The sequence below is a fragment of the Neofelis nebulosa genome, chromosome 11 (assembly GCF_028018385.1).
Source record: "Neofelis nebulosa isolate mNeoNeb1 chromosome 11, mNeoNeb1.pri, whole genome shotgun sequence".
Lineage (NCBI taxonomy): Eukaryota > Metazoa > Chordata > Mammalia > Carnivora > Felidae > Neofelis > Neofelis nebulosa.
In genome coordinates, this window is record NC_080792.1 from 50098484 (window position 1) to 50115845 (window position 17362).

General features: G+C 39.5%; 1 protein-coding gene across 2 annotated transcripts in view; it reads left to right on the top strand.

The window, feature by feature from the left end:
• The first annotated feature begins 2946 nt into the window (after positions 1–2946).
• Positions 2947–17362, top strand: part of ABHD3 (abhydrolase domain containing 3, phospholipase) — a 38882-nt gene continuing 24466 nt past the window's right edge. Inside the window, exons 1-3 of one of the 2 annotated variants that reach the window (XM_058692532.1) lie at positions 2948–3238; positions 3782–3945; positions 5222–5404. In XM_058692532.1, the coding sequence (XP_058548515.1) occupies positions 3077–3238; positions 3782–3945; positions 5222–5404 (509 nt within the window). In that variant the 5' untranslated portion in view covers positions 2948–3076. Of the gene's footprint in view, positions 3239–3781; positions 3946–5221; positions 5405–17362 lie in introns of both variants that reach the window. The other variant, XM_058692533.1, reaches the window with a different exon arrangement.

The following is a 17362-nucleotide window of genomic DNA, read 5'->3' on the forward strand; positions in this document are numbered from 1 at the left end:
TATGGTACTGGGGTGCCTGGGTGGCTCAGACAGTTGAGCATCTAACTCTTGATTTCGGCTCAGGTCATGGTTCCAGGGTCATGGACTTGAACCCTGCGTCAGGCTCCGTGCTGAGCATGGAGCCTACTTAAGATTTTTTCTATCTCTCCCTTTGTCCCTCTCCCCAACTTGCATGCTCTCTCTAAAATAATAATTTAAAAACCGATATGGTACTGTGATTTTCTTCCTTATGACTTTCTTAATAACGTTTCTTTTCTCTAGCTTACTTTATCACAAGAATATAGTATATAATACATATAACATACAAAATATGTGTTAATCAATTGTTTGTGCTATCAGTAGGCTTCCATCAACAATAGGCTATCAGTTAAGTTTTTGAAGAGTCAAAAGTTATACACAGATTTTTGCCTGCGCAGGGGTTGGCACCTCTAACCCCCATGCTGTTCAAGGGTCAACTGTATATTGATAGGCAAAAATGAGTCACTGATATTTATTAATATTTGAATGCTTTTGTAGGACCTTTTTATATTCTCTATTAGGTTTTTCTATTGCTGCATAACAAATTACCACAAATTTAGCACTTAAAACAACACTTTTATTATCTAACAGTTTCCGTGGATCAGAGGTCCAAGCACAGCCTAACTGGGGCTCTGCTCCAGGTCTCACAAGGCTATTATCAAGATGTTAGACAGGCTGTGTTTTCATCTGGAGGCTTGACTGAGGAAGAATCTGCTTCTAAGCTTATTTAGAGTGTTGGCAGAATTCATTTCCTTGCAGTTGTAGGATTAAAGTCCCCATCTTTTTGCTGGTTGTCAGCTACAGACACCCCTCCCCCTGAAAAATCCTGGAAGGTGCCACTAGTTCCCTGCTATGTGGTCCTCTCCACGAGTGGTTCATATGGCTATCTGCTTCCTCAAGGTAGCAGGAAAGGCTTTAGCTCCAGTCTAGTAAGCTAGCGTCACATAAGATAATGTAATCACAGAAGTGGTGACATCTCCTCACTTTTACCATATTCTTTTGGTTAGCAATAATTCACTGGTCCTATCTGCACTCAAGGAGAAGGAATTATACACAGGCATGGACACCAGGTGGAAGAAGTCATTGGGGGTCATGGTGGGATATAAGCTCTCATTTCTTCATCTAAATTGGAATATTCTTGTTTGTTTGTTTGTTTGTTTGTTTGTTTTTGAAAGAGAAAGCCTGTGTGCACACACAAGTGGGAGATGGGTAGAGAGAGATAGGGAGACACAGAATCCGAAGCAGGCTCCGGGCTCTGTCAGCACAGATCTGGACACAGGGCTTGAACCCACAAACTGTGAGATCATGCCCCTGAACTGAAGCTGGACCTCAAGCAACTGAACCACCCAGGTGCCCCTAAATTGGAATATTCTTATCTTAAGGAAGTTTGTGAATGTTCTTCTAACAGGAAAGAAAGTTTGGTATCTTCAATCTCAGCCATCTTATTTTACAGACAAGGAATTGAGGGTCCACAAGAATAAATGGTTTGCCTAAGTTTGGTGGGTTCAGAGTTGTTTACTCCCAGGTCAGCATGCTTTCTACACACCATTATGCTAATGAAGCATTTTCAGTATTTTCACTTAAGTAAATGAAATATATATGTATTTATTGATGGGCGGGGCAGAAGAAGGTGGGTGCAGGCATTATAAAGAATTTTGCATGTAAATTGTCAAATATGGCAACCAGCATGTGTTATGTGTTTTCTGGCTGTGCTCAGATGCAAGAGCCAGTGAACGAAAGAGAATTACTTATACTCAGCACATACATTACTTCATTCAGTCACATACATTACTTCATTCAGTCATCCCAAAGACTCTATAAAGTAGAAATTCTTATAATACAGATTAAAAAAAAAAGGCAAAACAAAAAACAACAGGCTCAGTGAATGCAACTAAATCATTCTGGGTATGGACAACCATCAAGTTACAGTGACCAAATCAAAGCCAAATGAATTGCTTACTTCTGGCCCATTCCATTTCTCTATCACTAATTTCTATAATTAATGAACAATACTGTGAAATTTTTCATGTCTATACAGCCCTTACCTTTTCCTTTTTGCCTGTTTAAGTCTTGCCACTCTTGTTACTTCTAAGTGGGAGGAGTTCATAATAACAGATTTTACATCTTCCTGCACTTTTATATGCCTGTATCTTCCAGCTTTAGTCATGTTGCCATAAATAAACCTAGGAAAACCTACTTCATTCATAAGTGGCTTCCTGTCCCTACGTTAGGTAACTGATTTTTCTGTAAGTCTAGAAGCTCAAAGCACTAATGAACCACAAATAGGCTTTAAAAATTTTTGAATTCTAGTTCATTTTCTTGGTCTTCTTATTTTAGGTAACCACTTCTCATTCAAGGCATACTTAACTAAAAGGATTCAGAGAGATTTAAATTATGAATGTCCTCACTATCGGACGTTTACAGAATATTTTTTCTCTTTTGATAGTCTTCAGGGGAAACAACTTTCTGGGAGATGTAGGATTTTTCTTTCCACTACACAGCGCATTCTTCTAGCGTATCTTTGGCATTAACTCCCCCAATTTTTTAATCTAAGGCACACTTACTGGGCACTCTAAACCTCTAGTTTACAGTAAGGATTCACTGAGACCCACCACCGTGCGTAATCGTTCAAGGTCATTGGGGCTGCTGGCCGGCCCCGGCCCTGAATGCGCACTGCCAGGCCCATTTCCTTCTCCAAAGCCGATGCTTCCTTGCTCCCCACCCTTGGGGCGGGGGGAGGGGAGGGGGAAGCAGGGGAGGGTGTCGCCCGGAATGCCTGGACCAGACCGGGAGACCGGGTCCGCCACCGCACGGGGGCCGCGCTTGGTACCGCGCCTCTGGAAGGTTCCTGAGTGGCTGGCGGAGGGGGCGGTTCCAGGGAAGCCGGGGCGGAGCCGGCGGCGTCTGGCAGCTGTGTTACGCCTCCCGGGGCCGCTCGGCCGCGCCCGCTCGCGGAAGCCGCTCTCTGCCCGGTAAGAGACGCTCTGGTCGAGGGTCCGCCGCAGCCCCGCGCCGCTTTCACTGGCTCGCCGGCTGGTTGGCCTCCCGCCACAGGGCCATGCAGCGCTTAGCTATGGACCTGCGGATGCTGTCCCGGGAGCTCTCTCTCTACTTGGAGCACCAAGTCCGGGTTGGGTTCTTCGGCTCGGGTGTGGGCTTATCCCTGATCCTGGGCTTCAGCGTCGCTTACGCCTTCTATTACCTGAGCAGCATTGCCAAGGTGAGCCGGGGGTTGGCGCGGGCGCCGGGGCGCAGGGCCGCGGGCAGCTCTGCTGGGAGGGACAGCAGCTGGTGAAGCTGGAGCTGCCGCTGGAGGGACGGGTGGCTGGGGTCGTCCTGGAGGCGAGAGTGCTGCTTGAGTTGTCGCCCTTTCCCCGATATCTGATGGACGCCCTTTGAGCGCGCGCGGGAAAGCGGGCCAGCCCTTGTCGGCGTGTTGTGGGTTCGGCCGGGGTCCTCGGACTGCAGCCAGGACCCGGCTGACCTAGGCGCGGCGGGGCTGCCCTGTCACCATTCGCGGGGCTGGCAATGCTGTAGCACTTCTGACAAGGACTCCCTTATCTCAGCTCTCGCCTTCCCCTTCAAGAGTTTGGTAAACCTCTCTTTAAGTCCGTTGTGACTGCGAATTATTTTTGTCAGGCTTCTAGAAGAAGATGTAATCGAAGGGAACGTGCGGGCGAGGGACGAGTCTGCTCATTTCTGGTTTACGGTTGGCAGAAACTTTGTTCTAGACCCTTCACTATAATACCGGCTTTCCCCACAGAAGCCCCAGTTAGTGACGGGGGGTGAGAGTTTCAACCGCTTCCTTCAGGACCACTGTCCCGTGGTGACAGAAACGTACTACCCCACGGTCTGGTGCTGGGAGAGTCGAGGACAGACACTCCTGAGACCTTTCATCACTTCCAAACCCCCGGTGCAGTACAGGAAGTAAGTATATTTCCATTTTTCAGTCATTTCTGCAAAACCACCGGGTTTTTCCTGCATACTCCCAGTTCTTGATTAACCTCTCGTTAGTAAACATATAGAAAAGAAAGGGGGAACGAAAGTGGAAGGTGTGCTCCCCTCCACACACACACAGCTGCAGGAAAATATTCAGGTATTGCCGTTCACCATTGTTTTTGTGTGTGCCTTGATGTAAATGGTTTATTTCTAGAGAAGTGTTTTTGAGTTACTCTTTTCTGGTTTGGCATGCGTCTGTCCCTAAGGACCTAGATCCTTTGATGATATGCACCAATTCATTGATGCTAGGAGTGGGGATGGGGTCGAGAAGGATGCCAATTAATTTGGATGTTGCCAAATCCTAATTAATGATGGACTCCTGTAAAAGGACTTCATATTAATAAGCAAATGGGTTCTTGATGATAATGTCCTTGAGGTGTTAAAGATATGGTCCAGAATTTATCAGTAACCTGGAGATTTAGATGATGCCTAATATTAATTTCCCTGAGTCATCTAGTCCTTCTGGAGTTCCTTTTGTTGCCTGGAACTTGCACTATTTATTTGAGAAAAATCTTTAAGTTCATGCATACTATGTGAGAAATACTTTAAAATATTTAAGAAACAAATTTTATAATATACTCTGTGGGAGACTGCATTGTTAAGTCAAAGGACCAGAGCAGTGATCAGACCAGTATTTTACTTATTCATAATTCCCTACTGAATTATTTGGGTGACCTCAATCAAATAGGGGTTAAATGCTGGGTATTTTAGAGTAATGAGGAAATGATTAAGATAAATATTTGAAGTATTTAGCAGTTCATTTTTATATGCTACCTTTTTGTGATATTGCTGGAAATACTTTATGGTACTAATGTCATATCATTCTTGTAATAAGACAAAGGGATATAAGTGTGTGTGTTAGTGAATGCTGAAAAAAACTTCAGATGACCAAATCATGTCATATATTTATAAAATTAAGACACTAATATTGGTGCATCTGGGTGGTTCAGTTGGTTAAGCATCCGACTTCAGCTCAGGTCATGATCTCACGGTTTGTGAGTTTGAGCCCCGTGTCAGACTCTGTGCTGACAGCTTGGAGCCTGGAGCCTGCTTCGGATTTCTGTGTCTCCTTCTCTCTCTGCCCCTCCCCTGCTCATGCTGTTTCTCTCTCTCTCACTCTCTCAAAAATAAACATTAAAAAAAAAACACTAATATTAAAGCATGACTTGAAACATTTAATGAGTATGTCCTCTATTTCTTCTAGTGAACTTATTAAAACTGCAGATGGAGGACAGATTTCACTGGACTGGTTTGATAATTGTAACAGTAAGTGTTATAGGGATGCCACCACCAGGCCTACTATCTTACTGTTGCCCGGCCTCACTGGAACAAGCAAGGAATCATATATCCTTCATATGATCCATCTTAGTGAAGAATTGGGATACAGGTACCAGTAAAAGATTTATTCCATTTTTTACTTAATTCATTCTAAATGAAGCACAAATCTATCTACATGTTTGTTTCAGAAAAACTTGTTATTTCTTGCATGGATTAAGCGTTTCCCTAGATTATTATTTTTCTCTGCTTCCTCTTTTGCCTTTTTTTTTTTCCAGGAAGATGCATAACAATCATCTCACAGGAAATAGCATTTCGCATAGTAGGCACTCAGCAGATTTTGGTTGAATGAATGAATGAATGAAATTAGTATCATCTAGGAATTGACATAGGACCCAGGTCTGAGGAGCAGTAGGCCCACTGAAGGGAGTGCTATGGAAAATAGCCATTACAAACCACTGAGAGAGTAGATGGTGACCTTCATGTTTCATTCCATATTTGAGCCCTGAATCTACTAATCTTATCTCATTGGCTTAGATCCCAAATGTAAAAAATATCCAAAATCGGCTTGTAGGTGATCTTTCTTTTTCCAAAGGTGATCTATGCTTCTTCTGTCCATCTGAGTTTGTAGGTGCACATGACTAATGTCCAATTGAGGATGCCACAGCATTTTTGAGTAGCCATTATTCAACTCAGTCACCAAGTACAATTTAATTTTTTGCAAGTGACTTAGTAACCTTAAGTTTCAGGTTCAGCTTTAATATCTTAAAGCAGAATCATTGTGAAAAGTACTGCTTTTTTGTGTCGCCTTTTTAAGCTGATAGTAATTATTGTAATGGAACACTCTGAGGTGCATTTAAAGTACAGTTGTGTCCTTTGTTAAACTTGAAACACTCTGTGTGAAAAATTGATGTGGAGTTTATATTAATAAAAACATTTTTGTATAAATGGGGAAATGCCATAAGAGCTAACTCAATTTTCACAAGTTAAGTCTGATCTTTTACAGATAAAGCCTATTTTGTCCATGAAATGACAATCTCTCAGACGTTTTGATAGGTGTTCTAGAATTATTGTTCCAGTGAAACTTGCACTAATATCAGGAATTCATCATTATTCCATGTTTAGCACCATCCAGTTAAGTGTGAGGCTTGATTCCAATTTTTTCTAAAACTTAGTCATGCTCAAAAAGTATAGATCATAAAGCCTTCTGTGCATATTTAAATTGCTGATTCTGTACTTGGCCTGAGCTGTCTCTCAAGACTTAGGAAGTGCTTTTAAAAACAATGTAGTTGAAACTCAAGGACTAAATCTCATAAGCCCTGGAGTTGCCAGTCCACAAGGCTTTTTTCCACCCCTTGCAAAAGTTGCTAAATTTTATGACTATGACTATCATTACACTGTGCTTCAAAGCTTCAAAGTTCTAACTCCCCTAAGGGTTAATATCTCTTCTACTGATTTGGACATTTTATTGTGAATCTGTGATAAAAGGAAGGTTTTGTGCTAGATACAAAGAGTTTTGAGAAGTTGACCTTGCCACAAGGAGCCTAAGAGAAGAGAAAGATAGATCAGGTCATTGTCAGCTGCTTAAAGACCCAGCTTATTTGGGTTTAGGGAACTCTAACAGTGAACTAGACTGGACTTGAAAATAGCAGAGTACATGTATAAGCAGTGGTCAGTAAACTTTTCAGTGGCCTTTGGTCCTATCTCCATTTGTTTTTAATTAGGAGGGGTGGCTGAGAAGATGTATCAGTTAGCTTTTGCTGTATAACAAACTATCCCAAAACTTAGTAGCTAAAAACTACCACCATTCTGCTCACAATTCTGTGGCCCAAGAATTTGGGCTGGGCAAAGCTAGGTGGTCCTGGTCTTGGCCGGGATCATTTGTGCATTTGAGGTCAGCAGCCAGGACAACTGCCTGCATGGGGGCCCTCAGCAGGAATGACTCATCTCAGCTCCATGTGGCCTCTCATTCACCATCAGGCTCTGAGTTTGTTCATTTGGTGGCAGAGGGTTCCAAGAGTACAAAAGCAAAAGCTGCAAGGCTTCTTGACATTCATGCTAAGAACTCTCCTGATGTTGCTTCTGCCACATTCCAGTTAAAGCAAGTCTTGTGTGTCAGCCCAGAGTCAAAGAGTAGAGAAATAAACTCCACCTTTTGATAGGAAGGCCTACAAAATATTTTTGCATCATACCACAGATAGCAAGGTAGTGCCAAGGACCACTGAAGTAAAAGAAAAGATCTGGAACTTTGCCATAAGGCTTGCATTGAGTCCTTTGAGACTGTATAATATAGTGGTGTGTGCAGGGTCTTTGGAGCTGGGCCTAGGTTCAAGTGTTGGAACTTCCACTTACTGAGAGACCTTTGTAATTAATTTTTAACTTCCCCAATTACAGCTTCTCACTTACTACAGAGAGTTTAAATGAATTAGAATGTATAAAGTACTTGGTTTAGTGACCTGAGCCAAAGTGGTCTTTCATAATGTTTCCCTAATCAGACTAGAACACTTTATAATTTAAAGAACAAGTACAAGCAAACCTACCTCTTGGGAAATATAAACACCTAGTTTCCTTACAGGAATGCTTGGATTGTGTCATTATGTCTCTTACGCAATAGAATTTCATAGGCAGTATGAACACCCCAATACGGTGGGGGTATATTTGCCTTTAGGCCCCAGTTACTATCTTGTGGAAAGGTTGAATTTGTAGGGAGACTCATGAATTTTGTCAGGTAGCCAGGGAACTGTTGTTGCTTCACTGCTGAGATGTGATTTAAACATTAGGGAGAACTTAACTCCTGGTGTATTGATAAGTGAAACATAAGGGTTTGCTATTGTTGCTGTTAAATATTTTGTTTTTGGGGCGCCTGGGTGGCTCAGTCAGTTGAGCATCCGACTTCGGTTCAGGTCATGATCTCACAGTTTGTGGGTTTGAGCCCTGCATCAGGCTCTATGCTGACAGAGCCTGCAGCCTGCTTCAGATTCTGTCTCCTTCTCTCTCTGCCCCTCCCCCCGCTCATGCTCTGTCTCTCTCTGTCTCTCAAAAATAAATAAATGTTAAAAAAAATTTTTTTTTCCTGTGCCTGAAAACTGACAGACACAGACCTTTTAAGTTTCACCAATTCAGAATTAAGAATGGATGGGATAGGAACTAAGCTAAAGTTCATTTAAGATCACTGTGAGCAAAGGCTTTACTAACTAAGAAGTCAAATTGAATTGAAAGGGGAATACATAGTCTACCTGCCTGTTCATCTTCATGGGCCAAATGCAGTATGTATTCCTTGGACAAACTTGTCCCTGAGGGGGAGAAGAGAATTGCTGAGCCAGATAGCCCTAGTCATTCTTCCAAATTTTATCAATCAGATAAGCCCTCCATCTCCTGGAGAATGAGTAAAGTAAGCGAGGCCAGGAAGCCAGGAGTGTGTTTAGAGAAGCTTCTCTCATAGAAATCAGAGGACTGGAGAAAAAGTTACACCTCTATGATTGATAAAGTAGTTAGAAATCCCATTCGTTCACTCAAGGTTTGTTCTTTAAAAAAACCTCTATTTGGTAACACAGCCTAATCGATATTATTTTATGTACCTGAATAATATCTGTTTTCTTAAGTCTTTTTCCCATTGTCTGAATTAATTTTTAGGACGACTACTAAAAAGAAGGGAGTAAAACAGTAACTCTGAGAACATCTAAATCATCTTTTACTTTGGCCTCTTTTATTGAGAGCCTTCATCTACTATTTTGTTCCACCCCCAACTAGTATTAAAAAGAGTGGCCCATCCAGAATTATATCATAATAAATCCATTGAAATCTAGGTCAGTCATTAAGTATTTTTATCAGAACCTATATTCCCAAAGAGCATACAGTCTAGCTCAAGCGATAAGGAGTATGTATGCAGTAGCTGGGAAGAAATGCATTCACGAGAACCAGGATTGACTACAAGTAAAAGAAAACTCAAAATAACAGTGACTTTAAAAAGATACAAGTTTATTTCTCTCTCATGAGAAGTTTATTTCTCTCTCTCTCTCTCTCTGAGAAGGTAGACCAGGGCTCTATAGCCTGTATCAGGAAGTGTTGCTTCATAACCTATGGCTGCTCTAGCTCCAGCCATCACAACTGTACCCCAACATCCGAGAAGGAGAAAAAAGACTAGAGAATGCACCATCTTCCTTTAAGGATGCTTTCCAGCAATTGTGCACACCACTCTTGCTTGTATCATATGGACCTGCTCTTCCTCAGCCACAAGGGAGGCTCGAAGTGAAATCGTTATTTTGAGCAGTCATATACTCAAGTGACACTAGAAGATTCTGTGACTGAAGAAGAAGAGGAGCATGGATACTGGGAGATAACTGGCAGTCTCTAGCACTTAGTGGTCAGTGTTGCAAGTGTGAGGACTCTGGAATATCAGACACCAAGTAAGACATTTTAAGCAGGGAAGGAACAGGTCAGAAGTGCCAGAGGCGAACGAAAGAGCAAGGAGAATGAGGACAGATAAAGCAGTACTGGAGAAGATTCAGCAGAGCAATGAGGAAGGAAGTCCAACTGCTGAGGGCTAAGAAGACCTCAGGAGAAAAGAGTGGGGTGGATCACATATCTTTTAAGTTTGACAGAGGAAGGAGGGAAACAGGAGAGGATTTGGAAAAGAGCAGAAGGATTAATAGAGGGATTTTTCAAGATTGTGGGTGTTTGTTTCGAGAAATTTCTTTCTTACTGCATTTTTTATTACTATCTTCTTTTTGTTTTTCTTGCTACATTTTTCAAACTACTTACAGAAACCACTGACATTTTAATGTGGTTTAACAGGATTCAGATCTTCCAATGCAGGGCCACCTATTGGTAGCAAGGATGCCATTGTCCATCATTTATAGTTTTGAGAGGAACTTGAAGTGGGAGATGATTTAAAAGCAGTTAAAATTTGACTAGTTTCTACATGTTCCTTTGCTTTCCAGTTTGGAGTTTGGATCTGTGCATTTTGATTTAGGTCAGGTATCACCAGTAGATAACTAAGCTTTAGGTGACACTTAGATTTTCCTGCAGTATCAGAAGGGCACTTGCAGGTCATCTACTGACTCTTCCTGAGGGAGGAAGGAAGGGGAGGCTGAACTAAGGAAAATGAGGCATGGAACAAAAGGGCAAGTTCTGACTACTCCCCAGTGTAAAAGCAGTACCTTAGGTAAGAAGTCATTTTAAATTAACTCCAGAATGTTTTTATCTAAACATATTTTTGTAAGTTTTTGCTGTTGTTAAAACAATTTGGCTTTTAAAGTTTTGAAAATGAGTTCAGTTAACTGATTATTCATGAGACTGGCTGGATGAAATCATGCATAATGGAAAGCACTGGGTGAAGAGCTTAGCTTATTTAATGGTATTTATAGAAAAAGTTATAGTGGATACTGACAAGGAGTCTCATTCCCTAGGGAACTAATTGTTAGATGTTCCATTATACAATGATTCACAAAGTTTTGGGGATAAAGCTTTATTTTATTTTATTTTATTTTTTTATCTGAGCTGGCATGCACTCAAAGGGTACTCTGTGTTCAGAGCACTCGCACTCATCTTTGGAAAAAGAGACTTTTATGTTACTAGCTTAGGTAGCCCAGGGCCTCTGAGTGGGGTGGTTAAGTGGATTATTGAGTCAGGTCTGCTTGGATTCAAGTCCCAGTTCTGTCAAACACTTCCTGTGTATCCACGGCCAAATTATTCAATAACTCTGTACCTCAGTTTTCTCATCCATAAAGATAACTATACCTCATAGGATTGCCAGGATTACATGTATATATGTGAAGGTTTTTCCCCAGTGAACATTTTAAAAAGTAGTAGCTTTTTTTAAAAGAAGTATTTTTTTTTTAAATATTAGCTTTTTTTCTTTAAAGGAGTGAATTATGTCTTTGGTGTAGGGAAGAGTCATACTCTTTTAGTCTGGTTAGGTAGAAATGAGGTACTTAGTGCCTGGGCCCTACTACCAGGCAAGAAACCATCCCAGGAGAACCTGAGACAGCAGTGTGCCTGGCCAGACAGTGAGTGGTGCAGGGAGAGGATAATGCCTAGCTAAGGTGGAGTGGCCACTGGAATCTATATCTTGGAATGCATACATGTTTCTTTTTTTTTTTTTTAATTTACATCCAAGTTGGTTAGCATATGGTGCAATAATATTTCAGGAGTAGATTCCTTAATGCCCCTTACCCATTTAGCCCATCCACCCTCCCACAACCCCTACACATACATGTTTCTGACTCCAGTTTGGGTCATAAAGCTGCCAGCAGTGATCTGTGACACTGGAATGATTCCTATAAGTTCATACTATTAATGTAGAACACTTTTATTATTAAATAGTTCTTTAGTTGACAGAATCTACAGAAATACCAAAGAAACCCAGCTAGAATTCAAATGAGTAAGATAAAATCTGAGAACATCAGAAAGCAACTGAGTAAATGTTAGGGAAGACGGGAGAGCTGGGGGCGGGGCAGTGGAGAAGATTCCAATAAAATATTATAAAAGAGAACTTAATGCTAGTTGTATAAGGTTTTCAGTGGCCTCACATGAAGGATAACTTTGACTCTTTTTTCCTCTTGTGGCTACTGGTTTTGAAATATTATACCTAAAAAGTGAATTGTACTAATTATGAACTTTTTTTTTAAATTCATAGGACCACTCAGAGCTTATGACCAGCAAGAGATAACCAGAATTGCCATTTTGGTTTACTACTAATTAAATTTAGCTTTGTTGAGTGCCTGCCACATGATAGGCCCCATACCAGGTGCTATACTTAGGTTATCTTACTTAACATGTACCTAATTCCAAGAGCTGTATTATCATCATACTCATTTTACCAACCAAAAACAAAACTACAGTGTTCATAATTTCACCAAAGTTTGACAGTTAGTGTGTGACAAGGTACTTCAACTGTACAGCCTTGTTACAGAGAAATGTATGATTGTTTTTTAGGCTCTTTGAAATATTGTTCATTCTTCAAAATTCTCCTTTACTCAGATGGCTCTTGGCTTGGGAAAATAGCTCCTCAAACCCCATGATTATTGCCTATCAGGATAATGTAGACCTATAATATCATAAGACTCCATTTCATCAGAGAAATTCAAGACATGACAGGCAAACATGTCATGTTTCCTACTCAAGGAATAGATTTTATAGGGAAAGAGTTGAAACAAGAGAATGGGGTTCTTGAATTATGGATTAAGTTTCACTATTCTCCATTGCTATGTGGTAATCAGGAGTTGGGTATGTAATACAGTCAATATATTCCTGTTAATTATCGTGTTTGATTTCTGATGCATTACATTCTAGAAAAAGATACATGAGTTACATTCATCTGTTCTAATATCTTTATGACATTAGTGAGGTCAGAAATGTTTAAGTGTTACCATTTTTTAAAAATAACGTGTATTGGGGTGCCTGGGTGGCTCAGTTGGTTAGGCGACCGACTTCAGCTCAGGTCATGATCTTGCAGTTTGTGAGTTCGAGCCCCGCATCAGGCTCTGTGCTGACAGCTTAGAGCCTGGAGCCTGCTTCGGATTCCGTGTCTCCCTTGCTCTCTGCCCCTCCCCTGCTCATGCTCTGTGTCTCTCTGTCTCTCAATAATAAACATTAAAAAAAAAAATTTTTTTTTAAATAAATAATGTGTATTATGCTATTGGATATAATGTTGTATAAATGTAAATTAGGTTAAGATAGTTGATAGTGTTATTCAGATTCTTTATATCTTTCCTAACTTTTTTTTGATTGATAGAAGGATGTTGAAATCAACTATGATTATGGATTTTCTATTTCTCCCATTTAATTGTCATTTTTGCTTCATGTATTTGGAAGCTGTGTTATTAGTCATAGATATATTTATGGTTGTTAGTCTTCCTATGAATTAATTCTTTCACCATTATGAAATGTCTTTCTTTATCTCTGGTTGTGATGTCTATCTGATATTACTGTAGCTACACTAGCCTTCTTAAACTTACCATGTACATTTTTTTTTTCAAACTTCAACTTTCAAAGTATCTGTATCTTTATATTTAAAGTATATTGCTTGGGGCGCCTGGGTGGCGCAGTCGGTTAAGCGTCCGACTTCAGCCAGGTCACGATCTCGCGGTCCGTGGGTTCGAGCCCCGCGTCGGGCTCTGGGCTGATGGCCCAGAGCCTGGAGCCTGCTTCCGATTCTATGTCTCCCTCTCTCTCTGCTCCTCCCCCGTTCATGCTCTGTCTCTCTCTCTCTGTCTCAAAAATAAATAAACGTTAAAAAAAAAAAAAAAAAAAAAAAAAAAAAAAAAAAATAAAGTATATTGCTTGTAGATAGCATATAGTTGGGCCTCGCCTTTTTTGTCCAGTCTGATAATTTCTTGATTTTAATAGGATTTTTAGTCCATTTACATTTAAGGTAATTATTGATATGGTGGATATAGGTTTACCATTATAGTCTTTGCTTTCTGGTTTTTTGTTGTTTGTTGTTCCTTTATTTTCCTAGCATTTCTCTTTCTTTTTTTGAGACTCTGTGTTTTTTGCCTTATTATCAAACTTGGAAAAAGCTTGGCCATTATTTCTTCAAATATTTTTCTGCCCCATTCTCTCTCTCATCTTCTTCTGGAGCCACAGTTACATACATGTGTGTTAGATCTTTTGATAATGTACCACAAATCACCAATGTTCTATTCATTTTTTTGAATCTTTATTTCTCTTTCATCTTTATGTTAGAACTGTAATTTACAAATCAAGTGAATTTGTTATTTCATATACTATATTTTTCTGACCTAGAATTTCCATTTTTAATAGGTTTTATTTCTCTGCTGAGATTTCCTATTTTTTTTTTATTCATTACAAGCTTATTTTCCTTTTATGTCCTTGAGCATAGTTATAATAGCTGCTTTAAATCACATCTACTGATTCTAACATGTGGACCATCTCAGGGTCAGTTACATTGATTATCTTATCTCTTGAGTATTGGCCATGTTTTCTTGTTTGCTTCCTGATCTAGTAATTTTGGCTTGTGTTGTAGACAGTTTGAATAATCCATTGTAGAGACTCTGGATTCTGTTATATTTTTCCAAATAGTACTGATTTTTGTTTGTTTGTTTGTTTGTTTGTTTGTTTGTTTGTCTTATCAGGCAGACAGTTTGTCTCAACTCAAACTTCAAAGTGTCTCCTCTATGGTAGAAGTAGCTGAAATCTCTGTTCGGTTTTCTAGCCTTAATTTGATTGCTTGGAGTCTCACATATGTATAACGGTTTAGCAGAGCTTTGGACCCAGTTTTTACCCAGAATTTAGGACTCTCCCTCTTTTGTGAGACTTTCTCCTCATTTTCTAACTGCTATAGTTGCACCAAAGTCTGTTTTCTGGTTTCTCAAGCCCATGAAATAGCATTTCTGTCTGACTTTCATCCATCATTGAATAATAGAAACTGGTGCATCCCCTCGGGCAAAAAGCTGTTAAAAAAAAAGAAAAGAAAAGAAAAAGAAACTCATCCAATGCCATTTTTTTCTTACAAGTGTCAACTCTCATTTAGTTTCTACCTGCTTTGGTTGTTTTCCATTGCCTTTATAATTTATCAAGACTTCATAGATATTATTCTTTGGAAGGATTGGCCTAATAGGATCTACTCTGACATGTTTGGAAGCAGAACCTTCTTGTCATCTTTTCTTTAACTGGTATTCAGAACTCTATACCTATTTTGGTCTTAACCTATTTTTTCCATCCTTACTTTCTATCGTTATACTCTACATAGCCATGTTTCTGATAAGATGATATATTTTCTCATCTCTTAGAAAATTTCATACATTTCTACCTTATATCTTTGCCCCCCCTGCCCCCTCCAACCCATATTATATCTCATACTTTCTTTCTTCTGAAATCTTTATCATTTTCCAAGTTTCATCATACTATTTATAGGTCTTTTCCATGAATTCTTTCCTGATCAATTTTGTCCAACCTGATCTCACAAAGCTTTATTATTTACACCATTCATTGGATATTGAACTGTATACTGCCTTATGTTATCACTTTTATTGTAGTCACTCAACTGAAAACATGATGTATTTCTTTTCAACCTAACTAGAGTATATCTCTCTTTGAGGCTAGGAACCTTATATTTATATTTGACTTTTCTCCTATAAGTTCTAACTCAATCTTTAGTTCAGTAAATGGTCTATTTAATAAATTTTTGAGTGAATGAATCATTCCAATATTAATATTTTTGTAAAGTACCTGGCATATAATAAATGTTTATCTGTTATTATCTGAAATCAGCATAGTAATCTTGAATGTTCCTCCTATTCCACCCTCCAACTATTATTTCTGTTCTTATACTTAGAGACTTACACAATCCTAGAACTGGAAAATATTTAAGGTGATCTGGTAAAATCCCTTTATTCTGGAAGATCACTGGGCTTGAGTAGATTCAAGGCTATCTGGTCCATCTTACTGTAACAGTGGTTTTCAATCATGGGGGCTTTAGACAACTTCTCCTATTATTTGGTCCAAAATGTCCATAGCACTAAAGGTTGGGAAATCCTGTGCTATAGGGAGCTCTCTACCCTTTATTTAACCTTCTTTAAAGAAGACTCACCTTCTTTTCTAATTAATGTGTTTTAGTGTCACAGAAGGTTAATACCAAATGCATTCTCTATTTGATATTTATTTATATTTTCCCTATTTTGAGAAGAACATTTAAATAGCTAAAATACATAGGAAAAATAAGTTTTACAGAACAATTTTCCTCATATGCATAACCTTTAAAATTGTTTGGGAGAATTTGTAAAAATTATTTGGAAAGAGCCATTACAAAGATAACAGAAGCTTATCAAAGTCTTAGGAATAGTAGTTGTTTCACAACCAGCTCTTTTAGCTTCATGTGTAAAGTGTTCCCTGATAACTGTCAGGGCAGAAAAGGAGATTAGATGAAAGAAACTGGTTACTTGTCACCAACTGGAATGGGATAAAGGACAGAACAGCAGCCATCATTCTGCCTTTCTCTGTAGCTGCTTTGCTCCCTCATTCTTCCTTATCTTTCTGCCCAATTTCCAAGGCTTAGAAGTATATACAGTGATGACTGCTACTTATTGAACATTGTCAGGAACAAAGGCCTATGGAGAGGTCAGTACATTTCCTCCTCTAGCAAGAGATACCAGAGCTGTGATCCACTTTTGAAAGTTGCCTGAAGGAAAGTACAAATATCCCAGTCTGAGTTTGGAAGAAAATCCCAGATGTATACACTGCTTTTTCATGATTTTGCAGATCATCGTTTTCTTTGCCCTTACCAGTTCTATTCTCTTCTCTCAGTGGCAGTCACATGATGACATCTTGCCCAAGAAGCCATTTTTATCCTTATTTAGTGCTTGCTTTCTAAAAGTAGTTCTTTTCTGGATGACTAGGAGCTTCAAAGTTCAAGATCACAATTAACTTTAGCCCTGATTCTTGTGTAACCTAGGTGCTTATGCAAGTAAGTGCATGTGGCTAACTTAAATTTTGCTTATGTCCAGTCTGCATTGCCATTCTTTCTAGTGAGAAAAGATTAAGGCCACACTGATCCTACTCCAACTTTTCTGCATGTTTTCAAAGTATATTTAAGATCATTCTTTGACTAGTCAATAAAATGTAATATACCCAGCTGTATCTCAAGTCAGATTTCTGAGATTTTAAACACTTCCTTTTTTTCAGTTGGGCCTAACCCATACACTGATCAGCAACACACTGAAAGAAGGGAATTAGAACCTTAAATGGCCTTGATTGATTGGATAAGTAAACAGACAACACCAAAATGAATTTTAATCAAATGAATATAGATTCACTTACTCAAAGAGAATCCTTGCAGACCCGAGTCAGGATTTTGTTTGAGGATGGCAAAAAATACATATCTGGTGTTATGGTTGACTTAAAGTTAAATGAGAATTAAGCATTTTAAATACAAAATGGCTTTTTAAAGCTACCACGGCACCACAACTACCACTGCTACTAATAGCTAACTTTCCTTGTGTACTTACAGTGAGCCAACACTGCTCTAAACCCTTAACATATGATCATTGACCCGGGAGAGACAAACAAGATCATAGGAAACACAGTTTGCCTTTCCTCCTCTAAGTCC